At 40.2% G+C, this 13417-nt stretch overlaps 1 protein-coding gene across 2 annotated transcripts in view; it reads left to right on the top strand.

The window, feature by feature from the left end:
* The window catches only part of CDK8 (cyclin dependent kinase 8), a 56317-nt gene extending 46129 nt beyond the window's left edge, over nucleotides 1-10188 (top strand). The window contains exons 11-13 of one of the 2 annotated variants that reach the window (XM_054974768.1): nucleotides 1675-1753; nucleotides 6078-6233; nucleotides 8929-10188. In XM_054974768.1, coding sequence (XP_054830743.1) covers nucleotides 1675-1753; nucleotides 6078-6233; nucleotides 8929-9054 — 361 coding nt within the window. In that variant the 3' untranslated portion in view covers nucleotides 9055-10188. Of the gene's footprint in view, nucleotides 1-1674; nucleotides 1754-6074; nucleotides 6234-8928 lie in introns of both variants that reach the window. The other variant, XM_054974767.1, reaches the window with a different exon arrangement.
* Nucleotides 10189-13417: the final 3229 nt, after the last annotated feature.

Raw genomic sequence — 13417 nt, 5'->3', positions numbered from 1 at the left:
GACCTCCCAAGTTTCAAACACCCAACCCCAATTCTGTGGGCTCCTGAACAAGGTGCCTTCAGCCACTCTCCATTGTTTCCCATGGGAGAAACATTTCCAAGGCTATCCAGGCTGAAAGAAACCTTAAACAAAGGAACCCCCTGGCCAAAAGCCAGTCCGAATGCAAGTCCCACTCCAGTTTAAGACGAACCAACAAAGCTCAACCGAACCAAACTACTGCAAGTTAACCAGAGAACCCCCAAATGAAGGGGGGGGGGCGCTTGCCAGAAGCGGCTTAAAGGGCTTTTTAGAGCTCACCTCAAGACTGGAGGAGCAGTGGGAGGGCAGTGGTGCAAACTAAAGAAGTGGCCAGCAGGTGGCTCAGACTGCTGCCAACTCCAGGGCCAGCTCCAACTATGGTGGGAGACAGGAGGTAGCAGCAGGCAGAGAGGCTGGGAGAGGAGCCAGCTGGGAGTGTGGGGAGCCATGAGGGCAACAGGCCGAGGGAGACGCTCTTGCCTTTCCCCTCCATGCCTGGAAGTCTGTGAAAACTCGTTTACCAGATTAAACCAAATGAACTGTTTAAGCAGCTCCATCATATTCTTGCATGTAGTCCGGTATAGCTGGATTGTGCCTGATTAGCATAAATCCATTATATAACCGGATATGAAAAGCCTGATCATACACCCCTGCTAGATAGAATCTGCTTTTAGTGTGATGTTTAGCCAGCATATGAAGGGTCCTGGTGGATCAGACCACAGTGGCCCATCTTGTCCAGTGTCCTGTTCCATTGTGGTCAAGCAGTTGTCCCGTAGTCTCCAGAGGGCATAGAGGTCAAGGCCTTCTCCTGATGTCGCTGCCTGTCACTGGATTTCAGAGGTTTATCGCCGCTGAATATGGACATTCCTTTTATTAACCATGGCTTGTAGCCATTGATGGACCTGTCGTCCCCGAATCTAGCCAATTCCCTTTTAAAGCCATCATATTTTTGCTAGTTCAAAACTGAAGATATTGTGCCTTAGAAAAAGGTTATCTGAAAAGTAACCTATGGTGCAAAGTGATACACAAAATAGAAGAATATGCCAGAAGGGCAGAGTTCATGTAGTAAAGGCTGCATTGCATGGAATGCTATAAAAAAAGGGAAGGAAGAGACAGAGGACCCTAAAGCTCAGATGTTCCCAAAGAACAGAGTCCTTCTAATACTGTGAAATAGGACAAGACATACCAAAGCTTGTTCTGGCAGGAAGATCATGGTGACTTGCAGGTGTCTGGAAAAAGTCAGGAGTTAGCTGCATGTGACCTGGCTCCCTCATGCAGAAGACAGTCAGGCCTCTGGAGACATGGATCGGAAGGTTACACTTAGTATAATGAAGTACATAACAAACTGCCTGACAAGTAATATAAGTAATTCTTTATATAAAGTGTTTGTCTTTATATAGAAGATGCTTCCCCAAAGTCAGAGGAATAATCTCTTGGAGGGCTGCAGTCACTATCTTCTAAACCATAGCACAACTCTGACAACTGTAAAGACCATTTACTGCTGTTATTAATCATGGGACACAATGTTTTATTTATTTAAATAAAATAAATGTTAAAATGGAAATGCATCATTTAGTAGAGGTGGGGGACTAATGTAGTTCTAACTAATTTAATATGCTAAATATGATTGCATTTTTTCTCTCTTTCTTTTTGCAGTGTGTTTGCAGGTTGTCAGATCCCATACCCAAAACGAGAATTTTTAACTGAAGAAGAGCCAGATGACAAAGGAGATAAAGTAGGTATTGAACTAATTGCTGTGATAGAAGAAAAAAGTTTGGAAATATATGTTGTTAAACAGAGTGTGCTACTTTACAGTTGTCTGATGTTTATATTTATGATCATGTTAATGTTTCTCTTTGCAGAGATGAAATACTTCTTTATCAATATATGTCATTCTCAGCATGGCCATATCTATGGATCCCTAAATCCAGAGACTGAAGCCATGAACAAACAATACAGATCTTTCTACAAACCTGAAAAATGCCCTACCTAAAATCTTTTTTTTAAAACTGGGCAGGTTAAACTCCAAAATAATAGAAGCAGCACCAGTGCCTTTAAGAAATGCATGCCCCTCTGTCGCCATTCCTAGGCAACCATGACAGGACTGCCAGCTTCAAGTCTTGGTTTCTGTCAGGAAAAGGCAAGGGGTGGAGAACCTGTTTGCAGGCTGTTTGGGCCAGGCCTGGCAGCAACCACCTGGTGACTTACTACCATGTGACTCACTCACTGGCTGCTTACTGTCCAACAGCAACCACCCTGCAAAAACCAGTGCGGTGTAATGGTTAGTGTTTCAGCCCAGGATCTGGGAGATTCAGGTTCAAATCACCACTCTGCTATGGAAGCTCAGTGGGTGACCTTGGGCCAGTCAGCCTAACATATCTCACAGGATAAAATGGAGGAGAGGAGGAGGATGTAAGCTGCTTTGAGTCCCCATTGTGGAGAAAGGTAGGATATAAATGAAGTAAATCAAAATAGAACTGAAGATTGGGAGGACAGATAAAAGGTGTAGGTTGGTGGATGAGAAGGAGAGAAAGAAGCCAGGAAAGTTGAGGATATGGGTGTCTGCCAGGAGGGGCGAAAGAGGAAATCATGTGGGAGAGAGAGATTGAGGGAAATGAGGTGCCCCTCCCCAATTCTTGTGTGTTCCCCAAAGGGCCCTAGTTTTCCCAGGGAAAGGCTGCCAGAGGGAGGGAGAGAAGGCTGAAGACAGAAAGGCAGATAAAGGGTGGGTGGGTGGGTATGAGAGAGAAGGAAGCAGGAAAAATAAAGAGGCTATGGGTGCTTTCAGAGTAGGGAAAGAAGAAGTAATGGGGGAGGGTTAGATGAGATGTCCCCTGCAAGTCCTACTTGTGCTTCTATATATTGTTTGTTTGCTGGTTTTTTAAGCCTTTTGCTGCCATTGAAGAAAATATTAGTTCATATGCAGTCTTGTACAGAACTGAAGAAATCCATAATCTAATCAAATATTGGAAGAAATTGAACTTTCAAAAAATCAGTTTAGAAAAGCAATGATTAATGTGTGTAGTCCATAGGCTTGTTATATCTATTGGCCACGCTTTGAAATAAAATAAGACCCAAGTTTTTCTTTGGTACCTAATTTGGATGTATTTTTCATATGATGCATCCTGATGGATTCACTTTGTCACACTTACGCAATGTAATGAGCTGCATAGCAGTCAATTCTCTGTGAGCACAAGTATGCAGTGAAAATGCAGAAAACACAGTATTGGTGGGGAAAACACAAGTAAAATGCAACTTTTTGGAGAGAATGTAAGCAAAGTAGTAACTTCTGTTGTATATCATTTATCTTATTCTGAGATAAGATACTCAGATCCAACTGTATCCTGACGATTGTGATAAAATGCTAAAATTACCAAGGTGTTTATAGGAAACAATTAATAAAGAGAAACACAATGTAGGTGATCTACTGGTGGGGCGGTCTTCAAGGAGCAGCGCCTCTTGATTTCATACAAGGGAAGCAATTTGTTCACAGTTTGGTTCTGCTCATACTGGAATATTTAGAGCAGCAGTTTATTTCCTCCAATTCTCCCTTTTCTTAGGGTAGAGCAGTTGGTGACTTTCCTCTTTGCTCTGAAGCTCAAAGAGGAAAAGCACCACAGAAGGAAGCTGCATTGCTCACTTGCCTCCCTGTCATTGCCAGGAGGAAGTGTTATAGCAGTGACTAGAGATAAGCCGTTTCTTTCTACTCTCTGTTCTTCTCCCCTCCTTTGCCCAGGAGGAAACACTATACCAGCTCTGTCTGGAGTTTCTGGCAGCTACTTCATGGAAAATTTCAGTGTTCCTTGTTCTTCTCTGTGCCCCTAGCTGGGAAAAACGAAGAGCGGCAGCATTCTGAGGAATTTTAATTAGGCACAAAAAGCAAGAACATACAAATTAGTCCTTTTCTCTCCACTTTCCCCGTGCTTCTCACCACTTGCCAGGAAAGAGAAGAACATCAGTAGTACTCTGAAGGATTTAATGCTAGTAATCTCACTACCATTCCCTCGAGTTGAAAAAGAGGCAGACAAATGCTTTTTCCTCAGAATAACTTTGACTATGGAGACCACTTTTCCTATCATCATCATCTCAGAGGCAGGAAGTAATTGAAGTTTTCATTTTCTCCTCGGATCGTCCTCTTAACCCTTAGCTCCTTTCATAACTCCACTGTGCATGGAAGAAAAGAGCTTTGCCTCTTTTCTTTCTCCTCCTGCTTTATGTTTATGATTCCAGTTGCAATTTCTTTGTGTCATAAAGGAAGTTCATTATTGTCCACATCTTTCCCTCATTTTTCTTACATGCTTTTCTACTCATCAGCTGAAGAGATGGCCAACCAGCATTCTGTTATTTGGGGTCCTAATGAATGAAAATTATTCTCACACTATCCTTACATTTGTAGATTCCTTTGGGGAGTACCATCAGTCAGACTCCATAGAATTCACATTTTTTTTTCCTCATGGATCCTTAATCCAGTTCAGTCAGCACTAACTGAGTCTCCTTTTGAGAGTTTGGCTGCATGTATTTTTAAAGTTCTCTCACTTAAACTTCTTTCTTAATGTATATCACATCTGCGTGCACACTGTCTGTTGACAAAGAGCTGTGTGTATGCCATGCTGACATTGGTGCTCTGGACAGATCTCTAAAGTTAACTGTTTTTCACAGAGCAGAAAAAAGCATCCTTCCTTCTTTTGATCCCAGCCCTGCTTAGCAGAAAGGATATGAATAGCACAATCTTGATGTCTGTAAAGATTTTTAGCTACTACATCTATAGGACCAAAGAATCAAAAGCCCTTTTTGTTTCTTGTTTTTTTTTAGTCCTCTCTAGGAAGCAGGGTCTCTTCCTCTTAATCCATCTGGTTAAAAGGATGCATTTGCTATTTGAAACAACCTCCAGAAAGCATAACAGCTCATTCTGTTAGAGGAACATCAGTATGAAGTTAGTTCATATCCTGAGAAGTGGTTTGTACGGCAGCTACATGGAAATCCTTTCATTCACTTAAGTATTACTGCAGATTCATTGTCCTCAGCAGATGCATCATTTAAAGGGGCTCTTCAAAAGTGTTACAAATTTCAGTTTGAAACTTCTCCATCTCTGGAACTACTGAAGAATAATAAATTGGTACTTACTGTAAAGTTCCATTCTCAACACTTCCATAGTGTGGTAGTCCTTCCGCCCAGTATAGCTTTTCTGATTTTAAGGCTCTCAGAGTTGGCTTTCTTCTTTTTTCTTTTCTCTCTCCCTGTTTTTTGAGATCATCAGTATAAATAGTGGCAAGCTTAGTTTGAACATGGCAGAATCTTTTTACCTTCCATACTCTTAAAAAAGCCTTCTGCAGTTTTTTTCCCCTAACTGTCTCAGTTTTTAGGTTATGAATATAGGGGCTTTTTAAGACTTGCCCTTAGTCTGGAGTTTCAGAGGAAGTCCCTCCCCTTGTTGCTGCACTCTTGACCACTGTCTGCAAGTAGGAGGAGATGTCTTTCCATCTGGAAGACTGCTCCATTCCTCAGACACTGAGAATGAAAATTCACAGTAACCTCATTTTTAGCCTTACAACTGCTTTTCCATCTTGAGTGAAATCAATAAAAATTCCAACAGTAAATGATTTTACAAGCTTATCTGCAAGGTCAGAGAAAAACTGATGATTCTGGTTAATTTGTTTTTTCAATTTTATGTTAACAATACCTAAAAGAACTCAAAATAGACATGAGGGGGGATTAGTGATCGCCAGCATTAACAGACTGAGATGAGTTATAATTAAGCATTTGCTAAAAATCAAATTTACTCAGTTACTCCTATTTGAACCGAAAAGGATCTCCGTAATAATTCAAGTTGATGAGATACTTTGTAAATTATTTTAATTCGTTTTAACATTGGCTAATTTTGACTAAGACTGTGATTTTAAACATGTAAAATAAGGACTGTATAAATGAATTGGAGTAAATATGTGTAGGAGAAAGTTTGTGTCATGAAACCTTTTAAGGGGGAGCGGGGAGTTGTATGTTCTCTGTGTGAACTGGTTCTGAGTTATTACCTTATACTTTGTTTTCAACCAATTGAGAAGAACCAACAGCAGCAGCAGGGCAATAACCATACAAATGGAACTGGTCACCCAGGGAACCAAGACAACAGTCATACACAAGGGCCTCCCTTGAAAAAAGTGAGAGTTGTTCCTCCTACCACTACCTCAGGTGGACTTATTATGACCTCAGACTATCAGGTATCTTTTCAACTTTTGCATTTTGGTTTTCTGTGTTATAGTGTAAATCAATATATCTAGTTCTCAACATGGCTAACCCTGTGGATACTTAAATCCAGAAACTGAAGCCATGAACAGATTTCTACAACCCTGAAAAAAGCACCAGGTTTGCAGAACAATCTGAAATCTTAAAAAACTTTTCGGGGAGGGGGTAACAGAATCAGCACCTGTATTTTGGCCTTGAAGGAGGACTTACTGTGGCTTGACCTGCCAACAACCACCTGTCTATATCACCCAGCTTGCTCCTGTTCCACAGCAGCCACATCATGAAAGCCCAATGTGGTGTTGTGGTTAGAATTTCAGACTAGAATCTGGGAGATCCAGGTTCAAAACCCCACTTTACCATGGAAACTCACTGGGTGGCCTTTGGTCAGTCACACATTCTCAGCCTAATCTACAGCACAGGCTTGCTGTGAGGTTAAAATGGAAGGAAATGATATCAACTGCTTTGGGTCCCCGTTGTGGGGAAAGGTGGCATATAAATGAAGTAAAAATGTAGCTGAAGATGGGTTGGGGAATAAAAGGTATTTGGAAAAGAGAGAAGGAAACGGGGGTTCCCCACTCCTCCACTTGAAGCCAACTGGGTGACCTTGGGCTAGTCATGGCTCTCTGGAGCTCTCTCAGCCCCACCCACCTCACAGGGTGTTTTGTTGTGGGGATAATAATAGCATACTTTGTAAACCGCTTTAAGTGGGCAGTAAGTTGTCCTGAAGGGCGGTATATAAATCAAATGTTATTGTTATTATTATTAAAAGAAGGAAAGAAGCTAGAATGGGGAAGGAGAGATACTCCCCACAAGTTATTGCAGCTTCCCTACTGCACAACTGGGCCAGGTAGAGGCTGCTATGGGGTGAGGGGAGGGAAAGCTGAAGATAAGAAGAGTAGAAAAAGGCAGGTTGGTGGAGACTGGGAAGAAGAAAAAGAGACAGGGAAAGGAGATGTTGTGAGGACTTCCTTAAAAGGAAGAGAAAATAGTGGGGAAGAAATGAGTCATATCTAGTCTAGGAATATGTTGTTTTTCATCCATTTTAACTCATCTTGATCATTAGTGACAAAGTTCTCCAGAATACGTTGAAATGCTTGCTGAAAAGTGTGTTAGAAACAGAAACAGAGCAGGAAGTGATCCCAAAGGTCATCCAGTACAGTCCCCTGTACAATGCAGGAAATTCACAGCTATCTTCCCCCCTCACCTCCCCTAGTGACCCTGGCTCTGTGCCCAGAGGAAGGCAAAAAACCTCCCAAATCCCTGGCCATTTTGACCTGAAGGAAAATTCCTTCCGAACCCCAAAGTAGCAATTGACATTACCCAGGGCATTTAAGGAAGGGCCATGGGGGGGCCTAGCACCAGCTCATCTCTTCATGCACTTCCTCTCCTGATCTGTATACATTCATATGCCATAAGATCACAGAATGCGTATCACTATCTTTGCTAGGATGAACGAAAACTTCACTACTGCCAAGATACCATTTCCTGCTGTTAGTTGGCTTCTATATTAATGGCACTTCTTTTGCAAAAACAAAACCTCTGCATTATTGGGTCATTTCTACTCCTCGTGGTGAGAGAATTTGGAAACATGATAATATATGCTGCAGACAAGATGGCAAATAGAGCTCTCAGTGCAAACAAAGGCCCATCCAACCTCCAGATGGGGCCACAGATCTCCCAGAATTTCAACAGATTAGTTCCCCTGGAGAAAATGGTTGTTTTGGAGGGTGGACTGTATGGTATTATACCCCGCTACGGTCTCTCCCCTTCCCAAACCCAGCTTTGCTAGGCTTCACTCCAAATCTCCAGAGATTTCCCTGTCCAGAATTGGCAACCCTAATGGATGCCTATTAGACGCTCAAAAAAAGCAATTTTATATTGAGTACTATTTTATTTTTAAGTAGGTAGCTATATTGGTCTGCAGTAGAACAGCAGGTGCCACGGGACTCAAATCCTGTTATTTCATTGACTTTTAAAAGGACTTACTTTCTTTTGATTTGCCTACTTGTTCCATCTACAAGTGTATTCTGAATGAGTTAAGCATTGCATAAATTTCAACCTAGAATATACCTCAACTCAAGGAGCAATAAATTAGATTCGATGTTATTAAACATCTACTTCCTAAATCTCTAATTAATTAAACATCTACTTCCTAAATCCCTAATTCTAAGTGAAATTAAGTACTCCACAGAAGATGTTATTCTGTCTCTCTTGAAATGGCTTTAGAAATGGCTTTGTGGGAGATGAAATGACTTTGAATCCAGAAATGGGCATTAGTGAGGTAGGAAGCATCCAGAACACAAGATGAGTACCTTTATATGCCCCCACCCAACTGGGTGTGGCATTCATATCCGAAGGAGTCTGATAAATACCAGAAGTGGTGGTTCAGAGCAAGGGGTACATAATACTTGTTGACAATTTCACTGCAGGCTTCCAAATGTGCAGTTGAATTTCAACAGAATAGAACAGTATTGTGTGTGTTATGTGCCGTTATGTGTGTTATGTGTTTATGGCGACCCTATGAATGAAAGACCTCCAGGACGTTCTATCTCTAACAGACCTACTCAGATCCTGCAAACTGGAGGGCGTGGCTTCTTTTATTGAGTCCAGCCACCTTGTTTTAGGTCTTCTTCTTTTCCTTAATTCCCTCTTTTCCGATGTCTCTTTCAGCGTTCCAATCCCCATGCTGCCTATCCAAATCCTGGACCAAGCACATCGCAGCCACAGAGCAGCATGGGATATTCAACTACCTCCCAGCAGCCTCCACAGTACTCTCACCAGACGCACCGGTACTGAGCTGCACCTGAGTAAGTCAATGCACTGTTGCTAAGGCTGCAGGACTGGCCGTGCTGCTGTCTGCCTGGAACCTGGCTTGGGCTGCAAGAATGTACTGTAACTATCGCATCTTCAAAATGTCTGATAGCCAAGTTCCACTACTTTTCACAGGTTGGGGGGTAGTGGCCGCCTCAGATTGTACCCGTTTAAGGAGTTAGACTTGAAAAGAAAGTACTAGCACAGTTTGTGTTGTGGATATGCTACTTCCATAGTTTACTTGACATGGTTCAGACTGACCAATGCATTGTTTTCAGTGACAGTCTGTAGCAGTTGAAGCTGTGAAATGTGCTAGGGGCAAGCATTTTTGTTGTTGTGAATTCTATTGATGTTAACAACGTTATCTGACCAATAGTACGCAAAATCTCTTCACTGGTATTTGAAGCATACAGTATGTGTTAACAAGATGAAAAACTAACTGTGGCTCCAAATGAGAGGATTTTGATATACATTGATTTTTAGTGACTTTTTTTGTGGGTTGATTCATTTTCCACACCGATCAATGTTTTATGACCAACAAATTTGCTACAAGGAGATTTTTAAAAAAAACAATAGAAAATGAGCATTTTCCAGCAGATTTACAAGCCTCCCAAAGATTAATTTTCAACATACGTTTATTTCGTTCTCGAATCTATGACTTGACTGGTATTAAAGCTGCTATTCAATAGTAAATGAGTGTGTTATTGAGATAAACCTGTTTGGTCCAGCAAACAAACTAAAATGATTGTCATAGACAGTGTTTTATTTTTCCTGTTGGTGTTACTGATTTGTGAGCATGCTTTGGAATTTTAAAAAGCATGAATAATGTTCCCTGCAAAAAAACAAACAGTGCGGCATTCATTCAGATTTTTTGTCATGATTTTTGAGAGCTGGCTTGATGTAGTGGATTTTAAATTTTGTTAATTATTTTTAAATATGTTCGCACGTTTGTTTAGGGGGCACCCTTATTAAAGCAAAGGATTAAGGCGTTAGGAGAACCTTAGAATTTGAGAAGAACTATACCATACAATGTACTGTATCAAAACTATTTTACATGAATGACGCAGGTATTCTGAATTTTAAAAAAATCAACATTGTTAAAAACAAGGTGTTACGTAATAAAATTATTTTTCATAAATCTGCATATGAATTTTGTCTGTGTCTTTGTTAGCTGACACTAAAATATATTCCACATGTATATTCCTTGTAGTTTTTTTTAACTTTTTATTTTATTGAAAAGGGTTTTTTAACTTTTTAGAACAAAGTTAACTATTAGATTACAAATTTACCTATTTGTTACAAAGAAAAATAAGTAAAAATAACAAAATTTTAAAAAACAGATATCATATACAGAGGGGAAAGCACATATAGTATTTACATTAATAGAATAAAATAGGCATAGATGGGAAAGGGTTTTGAAGATTTCCTACACTCTAGCGTAGGATCTCAGATATTGAAGGAGTCCATTGGATATAGCTTATTCTGTTGTGAAGTTCTCCAGAAAGGAGATTGATATTTTTTATGTTATTAAAAATACATATAGGGATGTGTGCGTTCAATATGGTCTTCTGCTGAAAATGATGTGAAACGGGAGGAGGTTCTCAAATTTTAACCTCATTTTCGTCATCAAAAAGTCTTAATCGCTCACAAACCATGTTCAACATTGGTCTTGAGGAAGGGTATCAATAAACCATTCTTAGAAGTTTAAATTTTCAATCTTCAGTTCAAATTATTCTTCATTGTCCTTAGTTGCTCAGCCAAGAATATTTATTTGTACATGGAAACCAGTGGAACAACATGCATGGTGTTTGTATGAGGTTTCAGGATCAATACCTGTCAGCACCAGAGATAAGGGTTAGGGAGACCTCTGCCTGGAAGAGCTGCTGCTAGCAGGCAGCACAACTACATAAAACAATGGTCTGATTCAATATTAGAGAGCATCATATGGCACGAGTTCTTGACTTACGGGTTTAAACTCATACAAACTGATGATCTCTTAACTTATATCAGAGTTGTTAAGAAGGAGGCATACATGCCATTCTTTTTGTTTTTAAAGACTTTATTAATATAATAATATATTCATAACATGATAAGAACAAGAACATTAACAACTAAGGTGATGTGCAAAAGCCATTAACAACTATACATCTGATAACTGTCTTCTCAAGAAAGGGTAAGCAGAGGTCTATAAAGTAGGCATTCAGAGCAGTTCCTATGAATTATTTAAATAAGTCTTGACCAAGAAGAATTGTAAGTCCAGATTAATAATCATCTGGTATGGAAGCTTTGTTAATAATTCATTATTTGACAAAAAGTCCAGAAACAGTTTCCATTTTGCATAGAAATTAGTTGTGCCGTGTGGCTTTTCTTTTGGTTGCAATCTATCAGTTATTTTTTCCGTAATCAGTTGCTCCCAGATTTTGTTATGCATATATGCCATTCTGAAGTCCTTAGAGGAAAGGTGGGGAGAAGTATGCTTCTGGTGGACTGTAGCTTCAGGAATACAGGAAGGCCCTAGGCATTTGGAAAGCAAAAAGGATTTCTTTTAGAGGACAGATGCCAGTCAATGGCAAACTGCACTTTTAAAATTTTGGTACCTCTTTTCCCACTGCTCAAAACAGTGTACTGTATAAAAATAAACAGGAATAATTAGCAGTAATGAGTTTAACATTAAAAACCCAACTGCTTGGCTTATGCCATTCAGGTCACAATCAACAATAACTTAATCAAAATCACCAGGTTTTCGCCTGGAACCTAAACACAGAGAGAAAAGGTTTTAAATCAATCTCAATAGGAAGACAATTCCACACTTACAACAGCCTTAAAACCAGTAACCACACAACTTGCTTTAGAAGATGGGAACTAGAGAAAGGCTTCTGTAGAAGATCCTAGTGGTCAGGCAGGCTCCTGCAGGAGTAAGTGGTTCTTCAGATAACTACACCCAGATCATATTGGACTTCTAAGGTAAAAACCAGCACTGAGAACTTCCATAAGCCAAATGGTAACTGATACTTTTCTTCCAACACGTGAAATGTAGTCACTTCTGCATGTCTTGTCTGTGTTTTCGACCAGCTGAAGTCAAACCAAACAGAATTTGTAAAAAAGTCCTTTGAGGCATGGATGCCACTTGGGATTTTAAAATATCTCCAAGCTTCAAATTTGTTCGTTAAAATGGTGGGGGTGGGGGGGAGAATACCATTCCATCAAGAATGATTAATAAGCAAAATCAGGGTGTAAACCTCTAGCTAACAGCACCTTGTTTAGATTCAGCCTTAGTTTGTTCACTGTAGTAACTTCTTTGAGCACCTGTTCAACAGTTAACTGTACTGAAACTAGGCTTTAGGTCCAATTGAAATGAATCTAGAAAACCACTTTTCCTCCATTACTACCTACAGAAGAACCACAGGCTCCCTACTGGAACACCTGGCTCAAGAAGGGAAGATTTGTGATCAGCTGACCATTGGAACTATCTAGAGATTTCAGAAAGCTGTTTTCAGGTGTGGCCTCCTGACTGCCCAAAGCGGTTGGAACCACCCTCTCAAACAGGAATACATGATCTAGACTCAGCCATCATTTCAATTAGCTGTAATAAATAAAGAAGAACAAGGGTAGAGCAGACAAGATGCAGGGAGAACTTCTCCAACCACATCTTCATGTTGCAGTAATTGAACTAATGGTCTATTAATACAGTGATGTAGTAACATAATGCAACTATTAATTTTTTCAGTTCTGAACAAATGTGAACAATTTTATTTGCAAAATGCTTTGCAGACATTTCAGTCAACTGTCAAAGATTCCATAGCCACCTTGTTCTACCTTGTATAAAAGGAGTATCTCACCACACAGAACAGTTCCGCTGAGTAGATCTGAATGGTAAGTTGGTTAGAGAATAAATTCCTTTGTTGCCATCACCTCTTCAGAGTAGGCTGTAGTCTATGTTTAGTTGTGTTCATTCCAAATGTTCCTCCACCTACTGTACAATCATAGTCCCTGCTGTTTCATTGTCACGAGTCCCCAGGATACCAGTATGCTGAACAGGCTTATTTGGATGGAAGTAAACATCTAAGAACAATTGTGTCAGCTGCCTGGTTATCTCATTCTAGTGGTACTGAAAGGCTTTGATAGAACTATCCACTGTTTTTTGTAATAATAAACCGAGGGCCGGTTGTAAATAGCCTGGAACTCTCAGTCTGTAAGGGCAGATCAACAAAATTGGTCTACCACTCTTACAGAAGTAACAATCCCACTAAAACCGTAATAAACCTTACCAAAGCTATCTATGACAGTGGAATAGTAGAAACAGTCACTACTAACAGATAACCATCCTTAGGTAAGGCAGAGAACCCTA

This window comes from Eublepharis macularius, chromosome 3, assembly GCF_028583425.1.
Source record: "Eublepharis macularius isolate TG4126 chromosome 3, MPM_Emac_v1.0, whole genome shotgun sequence".
In the NCBI taxonomy this organism is placed as follows: domain Eukaryota; kingdom Metazoa; phylum Chordata; class Lepidosauria; order Squamata; family Eublepharidae; genus Eublepharis; species Eublepharis macularius.
Note: the sequence above shows the minus strand (reverse complement) of the source record. Positions and strands in the feature narration are given on the sequence as shown.